The sequence below is a fragment of the Aethalodelphis obliquidens genome, unplaced genomic scaffold (genome assembly GCF_003676395.1).
Source record: "Aethalodelphis obliquidens isolate GAN/ISIS:26980383/991018 unplaced genomic scaffold, ASM367639v1 scaffold120, whole genome shotgun sequence".
In the NCBI taxonomy this organism is placed as follows: Eukaryota; Metazoa; Chordata; class Mammalia; order Artiodactyla; family Delphinidae; genus Aethalodelphis; species Aethalodelphis obliquidens.
Window position 1 is genome coordinate 1,101,367 of NW_020838064.1, and position 18,173 is coordinate 1,119,539.

General features: G+C 47.1%; 1 protein-coding gene across 4 annotated transcripts in view; it reads right to left on the reverse strand.

Annotated features, from left to right (window-relative positions):
- Positions 1-4,372: 4,372 nt before the first annotated feature.
- Positions 4,373-18,173, reverse strand: part of SYT17 (synaptotagmin 17) — a 115,725-nt gene continuing 101,924 nt past the window's right edge. For all 4 annotated transcript variants that reach the window (XM_027098111.1, XM_027098113.1, XM_027098112.1 and 1 more), the window contains one exon: positions 4,373-5,749. In XM_027098111.1, coding sequence (XP_026953912.1) covers positions 5,553-5,749 — 197 coding nt within the window. In that variant the 3' untranslated portion in view covers positions 4,373-5,552. The remainder of the gene's footprint in view (positions 5,750-18,173) is intronic.

Here is an 18,173-nt window from a genome sequence, read left to right on the forward strand (position 1 = left end):
CAGGGAGTCATGTGTACATTAATGTTATGAAGCATTGCTCTAGATGGGGGTAGGCAACGTTTCTAAAAAATTCTATTTTTTAAAAAAATAGTTTGTATTTAAGGCATACAACATGATGATGTGATATACATATATATAGTGAAATGATACCACAGTCAAACTAATTAACATATTATCTCCTCACAGGGTTACCTTTTGTGTGTGGTGAGTGTCCCTGAAATCTACTCCTTAGGAAATTTCCAGTGTTCAGTACAGTGTGATGAACTACAATCATTATGCTGTACCTTACATCTCCAGACTTACTCATCCTACACAGCAGCAACTTTAATTTTTTTTCTGTAAAGAGCCAGATAGTAGTGGCTTTGCAGGCCGCATGGTCTCTGTCACAACTCTGTGAAAGACTTTAGGAATGGGTCTGGCCAGGTTCCAATAAAACTTTATTTACAAAAACGAGCAGTGGGCTGGATTTGGCCCACGGGCCATAGCTTGCCACCTCTTGCTCTAGACCTCAAGTTTACTGGCTAGGAAATAGACAATTTATTCACTTAACAAATAGGATCTTTGCTGCCATTTGGAGGTTGTAGAGGTCTCTCTGTAACACAGTATGTATTTTCTGGGTTCTTAAAGACATTACTCTCCCCCCCACCCCGGGCCCATGCGTACACACACGCATACACACACTGTGCTCATGGTGGCCTGGGGGTTTGGTGAAGATCTATTTCTTTCTTCTTATCATCTGTCTGCCTATCTATCTGTCTCCTTTAGTTTCTTAGCTTTTTAAAATTGTCATTTATTTACCAGTAAGTAAAACAAAGTTCCCTTCCCCTCACCACCATCATAAAAGGGACAATAGAGGCTAGTTTATTTCATGCCTTTCAATCCAGGCACATCTGTATCTATGTTCAAATTCCAGACCTGCTTCTGTGTGACCACACACTGATTATTTAATCCATCTTAGCTTCAGTTTCCTCATCCGAAAAATGGGGACAAATCAATACTTTTCCTCATACAAGTGCTTAGAACAATGCCTGACCCATAAATGCTCAATATATGTTAACTACCATTACATCACTATGGAACCTTCAAAAAAACGGAATAGGAAGGTATAAAATTGAGAAGCAAAACCACTTCCCAAAAGTTAACCCCTGCAACCTTCAGGGCAATGTCTTCCAGTCTCTTTTCTAGACATAAGTTTTAAATTTTTACTTAGTGGTGCTCATTCCTGGATTCTTTTAAATGCTATTTTTGACCATGAAAAAAGAAAAGGTATCCCACTGGCGGTAGAAGACAGGCCACCCAGAAAGGAAAGGAACTCTTCCTCTTTCCCTACAGTGATTCCCAGCTTTCTGGGAGTCAAGTATCAGCACCCAAAACAGCTGTTCCTGGTGCCCTGGGAACCAGCACATCTGGGCAGGGCTGGGCAGAGGTCATAGCTTCTGTCAAGTCCCAGGGGTAGACTGGAGTCCTGAGGGGATCTGGAGTCCCCAGAGATGAGACAGCTCAAGATGAGCCCTGGGAAAATAGATGCAGATTCAAAACTTGACACCACCGCTTCTCCTCTACCTCCTTCCTTTGAACTCAGGTCCCCGCACCCCAGAGGGTGTGTAGGTGGCCCATGCACCTCCTTTCTCACCTCCTGGCCGAGGAGAAGGAGGATGCTAATTAAACCGGGCAGGTGGCCCACAATAAGGCACCTGGGGTCCAGGTTTCTATAGAAACCAAGTCATTTTTTCACCTTTCAACACATTTCCCTGATCTCCTGACAAACTATCCTTGGAGACGTGGATGGCTCTGACATCTGTGCTTCTGCTGTTCTCTCCAGTCACTCAGCAAACATTGCCTGATGTGTGCCCAGTAGGAATAGCCATCAAGTGCTGTGTGTTAGGCCTTTGCAGGCATTTATCCCGGCTAACCCTCATGTCACATACAACCCTATGGGGTAAGAACGGTCATCCTATTTTCAGATGAAACAGCCCAGCAGAGCGGTCAGCCACACCAGCTCTATATGAGTTTGTTAGGGCTGCCGTAACAAAGGACCACAAACTGGGTGGCTTAAATAACAGAGCTTCATAGCCTCATAGTTCTGGAGGCCGGAAGTCTGAAGTCCAGGTGTTGGCAGAGTTGCTTCCTTCTGAGGCTGGGAAGGAAGGAGCTCTCCTTGGCCTGGGTCTCCAGGCCTCCCTCCTTGCTTGTAGATGCCGTCTTCCCTCTGTGTGTCTGTCTCTGCGTCCTAATTTCCCCTTAATATAAGGACACCAGTCGTATTGAATTAGGGCCCACCCTGATGACCTCATTTAATCTTAATTGCCTTTAAGGAGCCTACCTCCCAATACAGTCACACGCTGAGGTACGGGGGGTTAAGGCTTCATGAAGTATGTGAGTCTGGGGGGAGATACAGTTTAGCCCATACCAGGCTCTAGAGTCAGCTGGGCCTGGGCTGGCATTCTAGCTCTAATGCCCGCTTGCCACTCAATCCCAGGAAACCTCGGCTTCCTCATTTATAAAAGAGGAATAAGAACACCTCTCACGTGGGGTGCTGCATGAGGACTAAATGAGATGCTTAGCACTTGGCACGGTGCCTAGTCAGCCCTGTGGTTATTGTAAACCAGGGGAGCAGATGCTGGGGATGCCCCACTCCCAGCCCTCGGCCACCTGAGTTCCCCCGATGCTGAGGTGGGCTGGGCCGTGCAGAGGGACAGCTCACTTGCTCGGGCACATGCCCCTCATTCTCTGCCCGGGGAGTTCTCGGGGCTACCCAAGCTGGCTCAGCCCACACAGGACAGTCCTAAGTTGCCAATCACTGAACGCCTCCGGGGCTGTCCCCTCAGGCGCTGAGAGACGAGGGGCAGTAGTTAAATAGCCCAGCTTCCCCATAACGATCATTCTCAAGCGCACTCTACGTGGGCCCCCAGCACGACTGAGCCCCAGCTGCGCACAATGCCCGTTAAAGCAGCCTCTGCCTTTCTCCTTCCCCTGACTTATCCTTCCATTTACGCTCCCTGGGCTCACCTCCCAAATAAACCACTGGCAGCCGAGTCCTTGCCTCAACGTCGGCTTCTGAAGTGCCCAATGTAAGGTAATGAGGAAACTGAGGCCCAGAGCAGCTCCGCGGCTTGTGTGAGGGCACAGGTAGGGTGTGCTGGGCCTGGGGTTTGAACCATGGCCTCTCTGGCTCCAAAGCCCACGGGCCCAATCACCGTATAACCTCATCTCTAGTCCCGAATGCCTGTCCTGTTTCTGTCTTTCCTCATTCTGTTTGTTCTCTCATATTTTTATCCTCTTCTGTACAACCACAGGAAGGAAGCCATTTTATAGAGAGGGAAAAGTTTCTCCTTTTGTCTCCTAACAAACATAACCTAACTCAACCTCCCAGCCTTTCCCCCTTGACCTTCGTGCCATCTCCACTCCAGAGTGAGAGACACCAGAGGGACCCACGAGGGGACCCTGCAATGCCCAATGTGGCCAGAAGGGGTGAAGCCATCTCAGCCCACAGGGGGTTACCTAGGTCAAGCCCCTTTTATTGGGCATGGCCAATAGAAAGCTAAGTAGCCATGGCTCTTGCCCTGAACAAGCAAATAGTTTTATAGGAAAAAGCGTTACTTTCCTCCCCTGGAAAATGGGGATAATAATAGCTTCTTTGTCAAAAGGTTGTTGTGAGAACTAAACAAGACTGTGCAGGTATTGGGCTTAGCACACAGTAAGGCCCCAAGAGTTAAATAGAAATATAAGCTTCTTGTGGGGAGGACAGGAAGCAGCTGTCATTTCTGTCTTGGAAAATCAGGAAGTGGTAGTTTAAGCTGGGTCTTGATGATAAGTATGAGTTGGAACTTAAGCTGCTGGTATCCATGACGCTCACCGAATGGGGAGAGCCTGTCCAGGAGACAGCACGATCAACAAAGCCCTGATCACTTCATCTGAGGCCCTGGATCCAGCTATGCCTGAAGCCAGGACTTCCTTCGTTGCTTAAACTATTTTGTGTTAATTTCCTGTTGCTTGCAATGGGAGGGACCTAACATAAATCCTCATCTTCTCTTTGCACGGGTTCTCCTGTCAGTCGTCAGATGAATACATCTTAACGTTTCGACCGTTCTTCCTTCCCAGACCACACACTCATCTTACCAACAATGTCCAGCGCGACCGGTTGTCTGGTTATACCCGCTGTGGCCCTCGAGTCTTCCAGCTGAGGCCGTAGGTCTCATGGGACAGAGACAAGCCATCCCCGTGTCTGCTCTCAATTCTGCAGCCACAGAATCTGTGAGCATAATAAATACCAGTGCTCTGAGCCGTTGGGATGACGTGTTACACAGTGGTAGGAACTGAAACACCCTCCTACCCTCCATGCCCATGTTCACGAAGAAAAAGATAACTCAAATGCATGGCACAAATAGATAATCTTTAATGTCAATAAATAGCTCCCCATTATACCAGACAATACGCTGTGGGAAAAGATACAGAAGCATCCAACAGAGAGAGAGATCTATTCTAACTACACTAATTTCTTAGCACGAGAGAGATGACTTTGGTTCACACACAAACACAGAGCGATCCTCAGGGTGTGACGGGGAGGGGTGTCGTCTTGGATGGGGGCGTGCAGCAGCCGTGGTGGCCATTTTCTTCCCTGTAGCTGTCCTTTACCGGTCTTCTGTGAGTCGCAGTCGCCATGATTCGGTCAAAAAACGTTACTTCTGCTCTATCGTGTTTTGTTTACTTGACTTACACACACGCTACTGTTACTGAAGGTGGGGTCTTCACAGATGGGAGGGCGCTGGGTGAAACTTCACTGACGGGCGAGGCAGAGAGAAGGGAGTACTCAGGACTGAGGTCCCGGCCCAGCACCTTGCTCACTAAGGGGACACACAGGCACACACACGTGCTCACCTGAGGGCACACACACCAGAACGTCCGCATACATACCCACAGGGAGTCCCCAGAAGAAAAGCTACCACAAGGACGAGTTCAACGAAGCCAGGAGCGCCTTCTTACACCGGAATATTTTTTGTTGCCGTTTGGTTTCTCCAAATAGTCTAATCTATTTATCACATCTACTAAAGAGAAGACAGAGTACTTAACACTTTTGGGGAAAGGTACCAGGTTTGAAGAACCCCTAGGAACAGCAGCCCATTCAGAAGTCACCCAGTGGGTGTGCATGTTGGGCATATGGGGGTCAGGCCTCCCAACACTGGCCAAACTCTTGGAAAATTCTGTCTCAATGGAGGTTGGCACCTTTGGGGAGGCCTTTCTCTGGCCTGAGGTTGAAAGTGCATTTTGGGGCAGGGGGATCCACGAGAGCCAGCACTGCCCGTAAGTCTCGGAGCGGAGCCCACTCAGCTCATGACCTGTGCAGGGGAATTCTGGGAAGTTCGCGGGCCTCGCTCCTTGAGGGCGGCCAGTGTGTGATCAAGAGTCAGCTTCCTTTCGGTTCTGAGAGGAGCTGTGCGTGTGGTGAGGAGTGTGTGTGCAGATGTGGATGTCATAGTATACATATATGGCATATTTTTTGTCCTAAGTTTTCTTCCTTTTTTCACAAATGAAAGCTGCCTTCCCCGCAGCCCTCAGGTCACCTCCAGCGAGGCAGGGGACACACGGTCACACTCGGCCCGGGACCGCAGGCTGTGCCACTGCTCCACGGCCGTGCGGTGGGCACTGAGCATCCGCCGCCAGTGGTTGGATTCTGAGGGGCCCGAAGAGTACTGGCCGATGACGATCCTCCCGATGAAGTCATTGCTGCTCTTCATGTTGTGGCCGAACACTAGCCAGAGGGGCGAGAGGAGGAGGGGGCAGGACGGGAGGCAGGAGCAAGACAGAGGTGTTAGTCTCCATACTCCTCAACTGCAGGTGCAAGGTCCTTGTTCTCAGGACACTTTTAACCATGAGAATTCCCGGATTCCCTCATCATCCTCCCACGAGTCCCTTGGCTGCAAATTTAAGCTTCTGACTCGTAGACTCACCACACTGTCCTCAGGGCACTACAGCCGGACAGTCCTGGTGGAACTGCCAGCCACCACTGGAGTCCAGCTGAGCACTTAAACCAGGCTTCTCAAGCCCGGCACTGTTGACACTGGGGCCTGGATAATTCTTTGTGGGGCATCCTGTGCACTGTAGGATGTCCAGCAGCACCTCAGGCCTCTACCCACCAGATCCCAGTAGCACCCACCGCCCCCAGCTGTCACAACCCCTGAGTCTCCAAACATGGCCTGGTATCCCCAGGGGGTCAATTCATCCCAGATAAGAACCACTGGGCCATGGGGCCAGACATCCTAGGTGAATCCTGGCTCTGTCATTCAACAGCTCCGAGACCCTGAGACAAGCAAAGGAGCCCCTCTGGCACTCAGTTTCCTCCTCGGTTACACAGGAATCTTAACAGTACTTTGAGAGCTTTCAGTGAGATAATGCACACTGTGCCTGGCACTCAGTAAGTGCTCAATAAACACGACACTGCTCTTTCGATCCTCAATTTCTACCTCTTGACCTTTTACAAAAGGGACTTAGGCAACAGAGGCAAGTTTCCTGAGAGAAAGGGCTCCAGCAATTTCTCCTCCCCTTGTTGCACTGCATGTCTCTTTGGAAGGCTGTTAATTCCCATGCAAGCTTAATTTGTGTCTTTCAAGCCTAATGAGATAGTTAGCTTGATTTATCTTTCCAGCCGAGTTCTGCCTAATTCCTTATCTGCATGTGGGTAGTCCAGGCATGCCATCTCACTACCGGGGAAGCAGGCTGTGTCTGTGTTACAAATGAAAGACTACAGAAAGGGGACCATCACAAATTCACCCAGCGTGAGCAGAGCACAGGCAGGCTGGATCCCAGGAGGGATGCCCATTATCAAACAAACCAGCTAAAATATGCAGCCCAAAACAGAGCTTGAATGCTAACAAATCTCTGTTTCCCCCTGTGGGGCTCACATCAAGAAATCCAAACGGGGGCTTCCCCGGTGGCGCAGTGGTTGATAGTCCGCCTGCCGATGCAGGGGACGCAGGTTCGTGCCCCGGTCTGGGAAGATCCCACGTGCCGCGGAGCGGCTGGGCCCGTGAGCCATGGCCACTGAGCTTGTGTATCCGGAGCCTGTGCTCTGCAACGGAAATAAAAAAAAAAAAAGAATTCCAAACATAAAAATATGGGGAAAAAAAGAAAAGTGGAAAAACAAAAACAAAAATCCCATCCATTGTCTTTAAACCCAAAAAAGACCTAGAGTGAACCAGGCTAAGTGGAACGCTGTGCCATCTCCATCAAGAGTGTCCCGTACCTGTCAGCTCCATGAACAAAAATTGGACCATGTATATTTTTTGTACATTTGGTAAAGTGTTCACTATGCATAGGTAGACCTTATTTATATGAAAATCCCTTACGGAAGAGAAAAATTAGGAAAAGAATCTTTGCTTAATAAAGGAAATTGCTGAGAAGCTCTCTGATGCATCTTAAAAAAAAAAAAAATCTTTTTTGAATAGGTCACATTCAGGACTCTTGAACTACACCTAGTGGGCAATGTAAGGTTTAATTTTCACCAAATGAAAACAAGTCACCAGAGTCCCCTTCCCCGCGGGCCTCAAATCTAAAGTAAGACATTAGGAGACCATTTCAGGCCCCATTTGGTTTTCTTTCCTGGGGGCAAAATGTTCTGTCTTCCTCTGCCTCTCCAAAGCTCAAGACTGAAAATGCACAAACATCCTAGTCAACAGGTGCAGGTTTTGCTTCCTTGGCAAGTGGTTCTAAGAAAGGAAATCTCAAAGGTTCTCAGGCACTGTTGGTGAAAGAGGAAGCACGTTCAACTTTTGGGGGAGGTTCACAGTATCTGCTCAAAATAAGAATGTCATTACTCCAGATCCAGCAATTCTACTTCTAGGGATCTGTCCCATAGAATTATCTGCACAAATGGACAAAGATAAACACCCAAGAATGATCCACTGTAGCAGGGGTTGGCAAATTAGAGCCCTCAAGCTAAATCTGGTCTGTACCGGTTTTTTGTAAATAAAGTTTTACTGGAACCCAGTCAAACCCATTTATTTCCATAATGCCCGCAGCTGCTTTTGTGCTACAGCAGCAGAGTTGAGTAGCTGCAGCAGAGACTGTGTGGCCTGCAAAGGTGAAAATCTTTGCTAGCTGGCCCTTCACAAAGAAGTTCACCAACTCCTGCTCTAGAACATCATTTGTGAGAATGACAAATGGAAATAACAAAAACACTTCATGACGAAGTGTGGCTGAGGCTTGCTGGTACCCTGCCTGCCCCCTCAGCCCACCCCAGAGGCTACCCATAGCTTCTGTTGCTGGCATCCTACCATGAGCGCCCGGTGCTCTCTGCCTGGGACGTGCCAGTGTATGCCGACAATGTGACTTTCGGTAGGGGCCTTGGACCACTCAATAGAAACTTGACCTCTGAAAAGGCTGGGGACTAGGGTCAATCCAAATCCTAGACACCGAGGCTTCAGTGCTCTTCCCCGGTTGGTGATCCTCCGAGCATGCTGCCACACATCATTACTGGGAGAATGAAGTGCTGTCCATACACAACTGGACACTCACAGCCGGTCTCTCCTGGACTCTGCCTTCTGCTGATTTGGGTCTGTACCCTTTCACTTCAATAAACCATAACCAGGAGTATAACAGCTTTTCTGAGTTCTGTGAGCCCTTCTAGAGAATCACTGAACCTGACGGTGGTCCTGGGGCCCTCCCGAGCTGCAGTTACCCACGCATCAATCGTCCTTGACTGGGGGCTTCCCTGGTGGCGCAGTGATTAAGAATCCGCCTGCCAATGCTGGGGACACGGGTTCAAGCCCCGGTCCGGGAAGATCCCACGTGCCGCAGAGTAACTAAGCCCGTGCGCCACAACTACTGAGCCTGCGCTCTAGAGCCCGCGAGCCACAACTACTGAGCCTGTGTGCCACAACTCCTGAAGCCCGCGTGCCTAGAGCCTGTGCTCCACAACAAGAGAAGTCACAACAATGAGACGCCCACACACCACAATGAAGAGTAGCCCCCGCTCGCCACAGCTAGAGAAAGCCCGTGCACTTCAACAAAGACCCAACACAGCCAAAAATAAATAAATAAGTAAATCAATCAATTAATTGATTAAATAAATTAAGAAAAAAATCGTCCTTGATTGGCCTGCCTCCCTTCCTGGTCTCACTTCCCCAGCCTCTTGTTGGTGTTTCCTGGGATCACCTTCCTCGTAGCCTGCTTGCACCCACGTCCTTGTCTTAGGACCAGATTTGGGAGCACCCAAACTAAGACTGGAGAGGACTAATTATGAGTTTTCTTCTATTGCGGTACGCGGGCTTCTCACTGCTGTGGCCTCTCCCGTTGCGGAGCACAGGCTCCGGACGCACAGGCTCAGCGGCCATGGCTCACGGGCCCAGCCGCTCCGCGGCATGTGGGATCCTCCCGGACCGGGGCACGAACCTGTGTCCCCTGCATCGGCAGGCGGACTCCCAACCACTGCGCCACCTGGGAAGCCCAAGAGGACTAATTAAATAATTTCTGATGTGACAACACCATGGAAACCAGAACCATGGTAAAAAATGAGACAGACCTATATATACAAGATGGAAACATCTCCAAGACATATTGCTAGGAGACAAAATCAAGCTGCAAAACAGTATATGTAAACACAATCTCTTTTTGCTTAAGAAAATGTTAACACATAGAATAGAAAATAGTATCTGGAAGAATATTCACAAAATTGTTAAGAGTAGCTCTCTCTAGAGAGAGGAAACAGAGAACTTGACACTTTTTCTAATTATTATATAAGTATGTACAGTTTGAACTTCTTACTAGAATATATTATTTTGGAAAGAAAACAAAGGAAAAAATAAGTTCATATTAGAGAATCAACATCGAAATTACCAGAAGGGGCAGAAGGATGAATGGAAATCTGATAGCCTACGTTCCTTATCCCAAGGTGCAAAGTAACTTGGCTTGGTAAATCACTCAGCACTTGAAAGGTGGTCGCTCCTCAGTGATTCAGCCCTTCTGATGGGAAGCAGTTGCTGCTATGGCCATCTGACCTAATTGGCAGGCTTTGGGACTTGCAAATCACTGGGTAAAGTTATGGCAATCTTAACAGTCTTTTAAAAAACATACATTTAAAATGCAAATTATAACAAGCTGAATAAAACTAATGACTTCTATCATAAAATTTGCCTGGGAGAGTATCAAGATTTGCCATCACTGTAAATGCTAGGGAGTGTGAGAATAGGGAATTAAGACTGGATATTTATTGAATCCAGAAAGGGGCTCAGAGACAGGAGACCAGATACCCCTGACCACTCCACTTTGTAGACAGGGAAGCCAAGTCACTGAGTAAGCTGGTGAGACACTCGCAGTATTTGCAGCAAAAAACCTGTAAAGGAAGCAAATTCCTCATAACTAGATCCCTACATTTCTCCTCTTTAGAAACAATAACATCTAGGAATTTTGTTGTGAGGCACCCCAAATATCCCCACTGGCTGTTATGGGGGACTCGTCTTACTGCAGTCAACAGTATACACCTGCAAAATGTACAGGCTCTAATTTACCCTCATCATCTGGAGGGAACTTCAAAACAACCTTTACAAACCAGAGAGTGAAGAAAAGCCATAGATGTCAGCAAGGACCTACGGTATAGCACAGGGAACTGTGCTCAATATCTTGTAATAACCCATAATGGAAAAGCATCTGAAAAAGAATGTGTGTGTGTGTGTGTGTGTGTGTATAACTGAATCACTTGGCTGTACACTTGAAACTAATACAACATTGTAAATTAACTATAGTTCAATTAAAAAAAAAAGGCATAGATGTCACAAAGTCCATGCACAAAACCTGTGAAGAGGGCGCCTCGCATTTCCTCTTAGATACTATTTACTCTTCATGGCTTTAGACATAATTCAAATAAGCTTGGTCATGTGGTTTCCCCATCTGGAGTAATTTAAATTAATCTGGTAGATTGTGACTACCAGACAGATACCAGAACTTAAAAAAGTACAACAGAACCAGGGCTATTTGGTGAAGCGGCAAACAACCCTTTTCTCCTTCATAGAGCCTGGGGAAATTCACTGTGTGATCATTTATTTTTATAATTAAGATTCTGAATCGGTAAGAAAGCTCAACGTCCTGGTTAATGGGTCAAAGGAAGTACAAACAGTTTTCTATCAAACAGTTAAAACTTTAAAGCCTTTTTAAAAAAATGATACATTTATTTATTTATTTTTGGCTGCGTTGGGTCTTCGTTGCTGCCCGCTGGCTTTCTCTAGTTGTGACGAGCGGGGGCTACTCTTCGTTGCGGTGCGCGAGCTTCTTATTGTCGTGGCTTCTCCTGTTGCGGAGCACAGGCTCTAGGTACACAGGCTTCAGTAGTTGTGGCACACGGGCTCTAGAGCGCAGGTTCCGTAGTTGTGGCGCACGGACTTAGTTGCTCCGCAGCATGTGGGATCTTCCTGGACCAGGGCTCAAATCTGCGTCCCCTGCATTGGCAGGTGGATTCTTAACCACTGCGTCATCAGGGAAGCCCCTAAAGCCTTTTTTAAAGTTTAAGGGGAACGCGCTTGGCGAGTAGAAAATTTACTCACACAAAACCCCTTTAGTGCCCCTCCCCCAGTGATCAGAGTACAGCACCAGGCGTGCCAGGAACGTGCTCTGTGCCCTGTCACACTGTTCTCTCTCTAACCTCGACAAACTCCATGCACCCTGATGGCTACAGTCTCCAAGGATCACCCTCCGTGTGGGCCAGTGAGTCACTGAAGTCCAGCTCTATCCTCAGACGGGGCATGGACACACCTGGCACATTCTACTTTCTGAAATTTATTTCTAAAGGATCACCAACATATTGAAACCATGTACAAGCCCTGCCTCCTTGTCATGTTGCAGCAAAAATAGAAATGAGGTTTTTTTCTTTTCTGACAAACAAGGAAAATAAAGGAACAATGGGTAGGCTAGGGAAACAACATAAACTGGCCCGAAAGAGTTAAGCAATCCTAGTTTTACTGTAACTGTTACTTGTCCTTCACAAAGCTAACTCCTTAAACACTCTCTGACTCATGTGAATTACATCCTGCACCTAGTCTTTACATCCCCTACACTCCCTTGTAACAATTTACCCCTTGTAGCATTCTTCATTTCAGAAAGGTCACCAGCTATAACCCACAGATGAACAGACCTAATTACTGGGCTGCCTGATGCCAGCTGTGACTGTTTTAACTTTTTGCAAAAAAAAAAAAAGAATATAAGGCTGTCACTGCTTTGATCCTTATCATCTATCCCAGACCTCAGACTACAAGACCTCTCCTGGGACTCCACTGGTGGCACAGTGGTTAAGATTCCATGCTCCCAATGCAGGGGGCCCAGGGTTCGATCCCTGGTCAGGGAACTAGATCCCACATGCATGCCACAACTGAGAGTTCCCATGCCACAACTAAGGAGCCTGCCTGACGCAACTAAGACCCAGAGCAACCAAATAAATAAAGTGTCGAAGAGAAATGCACACTTCAATATACATCCCAAGGAGGGGAAAGAAGAAAGACCTCTCCTAATTCCCTGAAGAGGGGGGCACAGTTCTTGAGGCGCTAGCCTGCTGTGTTCCCTTTCTGTCCAGCAAAGAATAAAGCTCTTTCTCCTCCAAAACTCTGTCTCCATATCTTATTTCAGCATCCGTGTAAAAAGAGCCCATATTTTGACATCAATATCTGTCTGCTTCTGTGGTGACGATTGCCATGGCAATTCAGGTTAGGGACACACAACTGGCAAAACAAAAGCATGATGAGAGGCGCCGATGGGCTCAAGGCTTTGAAGGAACACGGAGAGCACCACTGCTTTATGAAGCACCTACCATGTGTATGGCCCAGGGCTAGGCATATCACATGGATTAACTCACTTAATCTTCATATCAACCCACTAGCATGGGGTTTCTCATCCTCAGCACTGCTGACATTTGGGGCCAGACTGTTCCGTGTTATGGGGACTGATCTGAGCACTGCAGGGTGTCCAGCAGCACCCCTGGCCTCTGCCCACGGGATGCCATTAGCAGTCCTCTCCCCAAAGTATCTCCAGACATTGCCAGACATAATCCACCCCCCCCCCTTCCACTGAGAACCACTGCTCTAAGGCAGCTGCTGTCACTGGCCCATTTTACAGCTGGGGAGCCCGAGGCCCAGAGGTGCAGGGAGATCCCTGCTCCAGTCAACATCCACGTGCCCTGAGTGAGTCAGGGGCAAGTTGAGGCTTTCACGTGTTGATATGTGCTGGAAAAATGATTCTGTTCTTTCCCACAAGAGCTAAACTCCTTTGGTTGCTAATTTAGTTTGCCAAGGCAGACGGTTCTGGAAGGGAAGCTGGACGACTTAGAGTGTGGGTGTGATAAACACTGCAAATGAAAAGGGAAGAACATCTTGATCATTACCAGTGGGAGCAGACTTGGCAGCTGCCCAGTTTGCAGGTTCGGTTCACAAGGTGATGCCCCCACCTGCACAGAGACCCCCGCCTCGTGGAACCCCACCTCGTCGCTGTCCCCTGCAGTCCACCTCTTGGGTGCTGGATTGAGCATGCTCCCGCACTTCTGAAAAAGCTGCACTAAGCTACCAAAACCCATCCTAGCTGTTTCCCAGTCCTCTTGAACTCGTCACTCTGGAGGGATCCCCGCACTTCAGCAGGCTGTTCGGGAGTGATCTCAGCCCTTGGAGGAGCCCAAAGCAGTCTACACGCCCCTGCTTCCTCCCCTTCCCCCTCCCCACAGGCCACTCCACAAACGCACCCATTCTCTTTTCAACTTTTGCAAAACTTCCTCAAATTACAGTTGGTCCCCTGCATCCGCAGACACGGAGGCCATTTCATATAAGGGACGTGAGCATCCACGGAGTCTGGGATCCAAGGCGGGTCTGGAACCAACTGCCCGCAAGTGCCTCTTTTTTCTTCTCTCTGGAACCTAGAAGCTGTTTCAGGTTTTTCTTTAAAACCAGGTAGATCATATCACTTCCCTGGGCCTCGGTTTCCCCATTTACACAATGAGTGGGTTTATGTAGGATTTAAGGTCCCTTTCAGCTCTGAGATTTCTTCAGTTCCAGTTTCATCCATGATTTAAGGGTGACGTTTTTCATGCTTTCTTGGCTCATTCTGTGATTCACAGCAGCTGCATGGACGGAATTGTTTCTCCATGCTTTTCCTCCTAATAGTCATCGTGACAAGTTAGATAGCAGTATTACAATAATTTAAAATCAGCAATGCCGAATCCTGACATCTTTTTACTAGGCACTGAGCAAAGTACTTTGTATACATTTTTGACTTAATCAACACCACCATCCTATAGGGAAGGTGCTATCTATACACCCATTTTGCAGATGGGGAATTAGAGGCTCAGAGGGCTTAGGAGGTTGAGTGTCCAAGGTCACACAGCCAGCATGGGCATAGAAGTAATTGACATTCAAAGCTCAGCATCATTTCTCCTCCTTCTGTCTCAGAAAGAAGAGACTTCTCACCCATTCCCCCCTTCCACTGACCCTGCCACAAGACAAAGACAAGATTAGGAACAGAAATATACACAACAGGTCCTCAAGTCAGCATGTCAAGGAGAATGGCCCTAAAACCCCCTCATGACAGTGCCGGGTTGGAGACCTTCACACCATCTCTCTGGGGTCCAGCAAGGTCAGGTTAACCTCCAACATCTGAATGGATGGCTGCTTCTTCAGGGGTGCAGCAGACAAGGAAGTTGTCTTATGTTTAGGGACTATTGATATGAAAAGTATAATAATAGCAGCTAACATTTATATAGAGCTTATCATGTGCCAACCCTGTTCCATGGACTTTGGATACACTAAATTATTTAGTCCACACAACTCTATTTACAAAGAGAGTACTATTATTATTATCTCCTTGGGCCTAGAGGTCACACACTGGCATCATGGTCTACCTCCCTGAAGATGGACCTGGAGAAAACCCTAAGCAGGCTTCGGTCATTTGGGTGAAAAATTCTGGGATCCCAGTACTCAGAGGTGATCTGGAAAGGAAGATGTGGGCTCCAGGTGGGCACATCTCCTTGTCTCCCTGGACTCCTTGCCTTTAGACCCCCTCACCCCATTTAAAGTACAAGGCCCAGGAAGACCTAAATAGACATCTCTCCAAAGAAGACATACAGATGGCCAAGAGCACATGAAAAGATACTCAACATCGCTAATTATTAGAGAAATGCAAATCAAAACTACAATGAGGTATCACCTCATGCCAGTTAGAATGGGCATCATCAGAAAATCTACAAACAACAAATGCTGGAGAGGGTGTGGAGTAAAGGGAACCCTCTTGCACTGTTGGTAGGAATGTAAATTGATACAGCTACTATGGAGAACAGTATGGAGGTTCCTTAAAAACCTAAAAATAGAATTACCATATGACCCAGCAATCCCACTACTGGGCATATACCCACAGAAAATCATAATTCAAAAAGACACATGCACCCCAACGTCCATTGCAGCACTATTTACAATAGCCAGGTCATGGAAGCAACCTAAATGCCCATGGACAGATGAACTCATAAAGAAGATGTGGCACATATATACAATGGGATATTACTCAGCCATAAAAAGGAATGAAATTGGGTCATTTGTAGAGACATGGATGGACATAGAGACTGTCATACAGAGTGAAATAAGTCAGAAAGAGAAAAAGAAATATCGTATATTAATGCATATATGTGGAACCTAGAAGAATGGTACAGATGAACTGGTTTGCAGGGCAGAAATAGAGACACAGGTGTAGAGAACAAACGTATGGACACCAAGCGGGGAAAGGGGGTGTGGTGGTGGGATGAATTGGGAGATTGGGGCTGACATATATACACTAATATGTATAAAATAGATAATTAATTAACAAAAAAGACCTCTTTAAGTAATAGAAGACATGAAGAGATGAAAAATAAATAAATAAAATAAAAAATTAAAGTACAAGGCCCAGGGTAGAGGCCCCTCTTGCCCAGGTCTGCAGGCAATGATGGCTTAAAGCGTTGGGTTCCTTTAATCCAGTGGTTCTCAGCTGGGGCCAATTCTGCCCTCAAACTTGGCAATGTCAGGAGACATCTGGATTGTCACACTGGGGATGGGGGGTTACTACTGGCATCTAGTGAGTAGAGGCCAGGGATGTTCCTAACCATCTTACACTGCACAGGACAGCGCCATGACAAAGAATTATCTGACCCCAAATGTCCACGAGTGCCAAGGTTAAAAATCCTGCCTTAAGGGAAAAGCACGCGTTTGGCGGTTTCCCTTCATTAACACCCAATCCATTGTCACCAAAGGAAAGTCCCTGTGACCCAAGTGGCTACAAAGATCTGCAGGGAAAAAGAGCTGGGAGGGGAGAGGGAGGGAGAGAAGTCACCTGTCTGAGATAAAGAGGGTTTGGGAGCTCAACAGAGAAGAAATTCCCGAGCAAATTCAGGGCGAGAGGAAACCGGGGAGTGGGGGCAGGGCCTGCTGAGAATGTCGCTGTGGCTTACGAATCAGATCTTCCTCCTTGCCCAAGAGAAAGAACTCAAGATTGCAATGTTTTAAAATTCCTTCGGACCACGGCCGGACTACTTTGTGTCTGTGTGGAAACTGAGCCACGTGGAGCCTGCGTTTACAGGGATGACATATGGGTTGAAGCATCATGTTCAGATCTGTGTGTGGATCACACTGTCTAGGAGGAAGCATTTAGAAGTGTGACTGTAATGCAACGTGCTTGCTTTTACAAGAACAACTGAAACTTACACGTCTGAATGAGGAGCATCTTTGTAATATTTGTTTAAGAGATGCTGGCATTGCTTTGGGAGAGAATGTTCACTGCAAACTGTCTTCCGAGCTAGTTATACGACACCCACTGGAGCTTTAGAAGATGCCCCTCGTTTTCTAAAATAACTGAGAAAATAAAGGAGAGAGACCACGAACGTGAGAATCACTTGGAAGACTTTTAAAAGTATCAGTGCCGGGGTCTCACCCCAAGAGATCCTGCTGATTGGTTTAGGGGTGGGGGACTGGATGTCCGTGTTTTTCAACTGTTCCCCAGGTGAGTCTCATGTGTGGTCAGGTTAGACACACTGTATTAGAAGCAGATCAAAATATCCACTGGACTGGTGGCTTAGCTGGGGAAAAACCCCACACATTTGGTGTCAGAAATGTTGAGTAGAGAAAAACAGTTTTTTCTTTTCACTGTGTTCCAATAAAACGTTATTTATAAAAACAGGGAGTGGGCCAGATTTAGCCCATGGGCTGTGATCTGCCAATCCCTGATCTATCTAGGGCAGCGACCTTCAAAGTATAGACCCCAGAACACCAGCTCCAGCATCACCTAGAGCCTGTTAGGAATGCAAGTTCTCAGGCGCCATCAGGGATCTACTGAATCTACTGGAGATCTACTTGTCCTATATAATTTTTCCTTATTCCCCAACACAGTCTCTTTCTTAACCATCAATGCGGGTCAGTGCAGCAACTGTCTTGAATCCTAGCTCAAGACGAGGTGTCAAATCCTAGTGATAGATGGAGGCCCAGCTGGGATCCAGCCAGAGTGACAGTGGTAGAGCTGGGGTTGAACTCAGGTCCTGATAACCTCCTGGGTCCCTACTCTTAACCTCTCTTGGCATTTGCAGTATTCTAAATCATGCTTTGAAAGAAATGATGTTCATTTGGACGGGCACATTCTAGTATGTTTAAATATCACCCTACTTTTAGAATAGATACATAAATTGTTGTATAGTTACACACTGAAATACTATATTAAAAATGTGATGAAAGGGGACTTCCCTGGTGGTCCTGTGGTGAAGACTTTGCCTTCCAATGCAGGGGGTGTGGGTCTGATCCCTGGTCGGGGAGCTAAGATCCCACATGCCTCACGGCCAAAAAACCAAAACATAAAAAACAGAAGCAATACTGTAACAAATTCAATGAAGACTTTTAAAAAAACGTGATGAAAAACCACAAGAACACATAATTATATGAATAAATTTCATAAGGATGATGTTGAGTGAAGGAAGTGGTATGATTCCACTTACACAAAGGTCAAAAAGAGACAAAATGAATGTATGATAAGAAAAGTCAGCACAGTGTTCCCTGGGGGAGGGAGCAGTAATTGAAAAGGGCACAAGGAAGTTTCTGGGAACGCTCTTGTTCTTGATCTGAGTGCCAGTCACGTGGGTGTGTTCGTTTTATAAAAATTCATGAATTGTATCTTTAAGACTGATGCACTTTTCTATATGTATA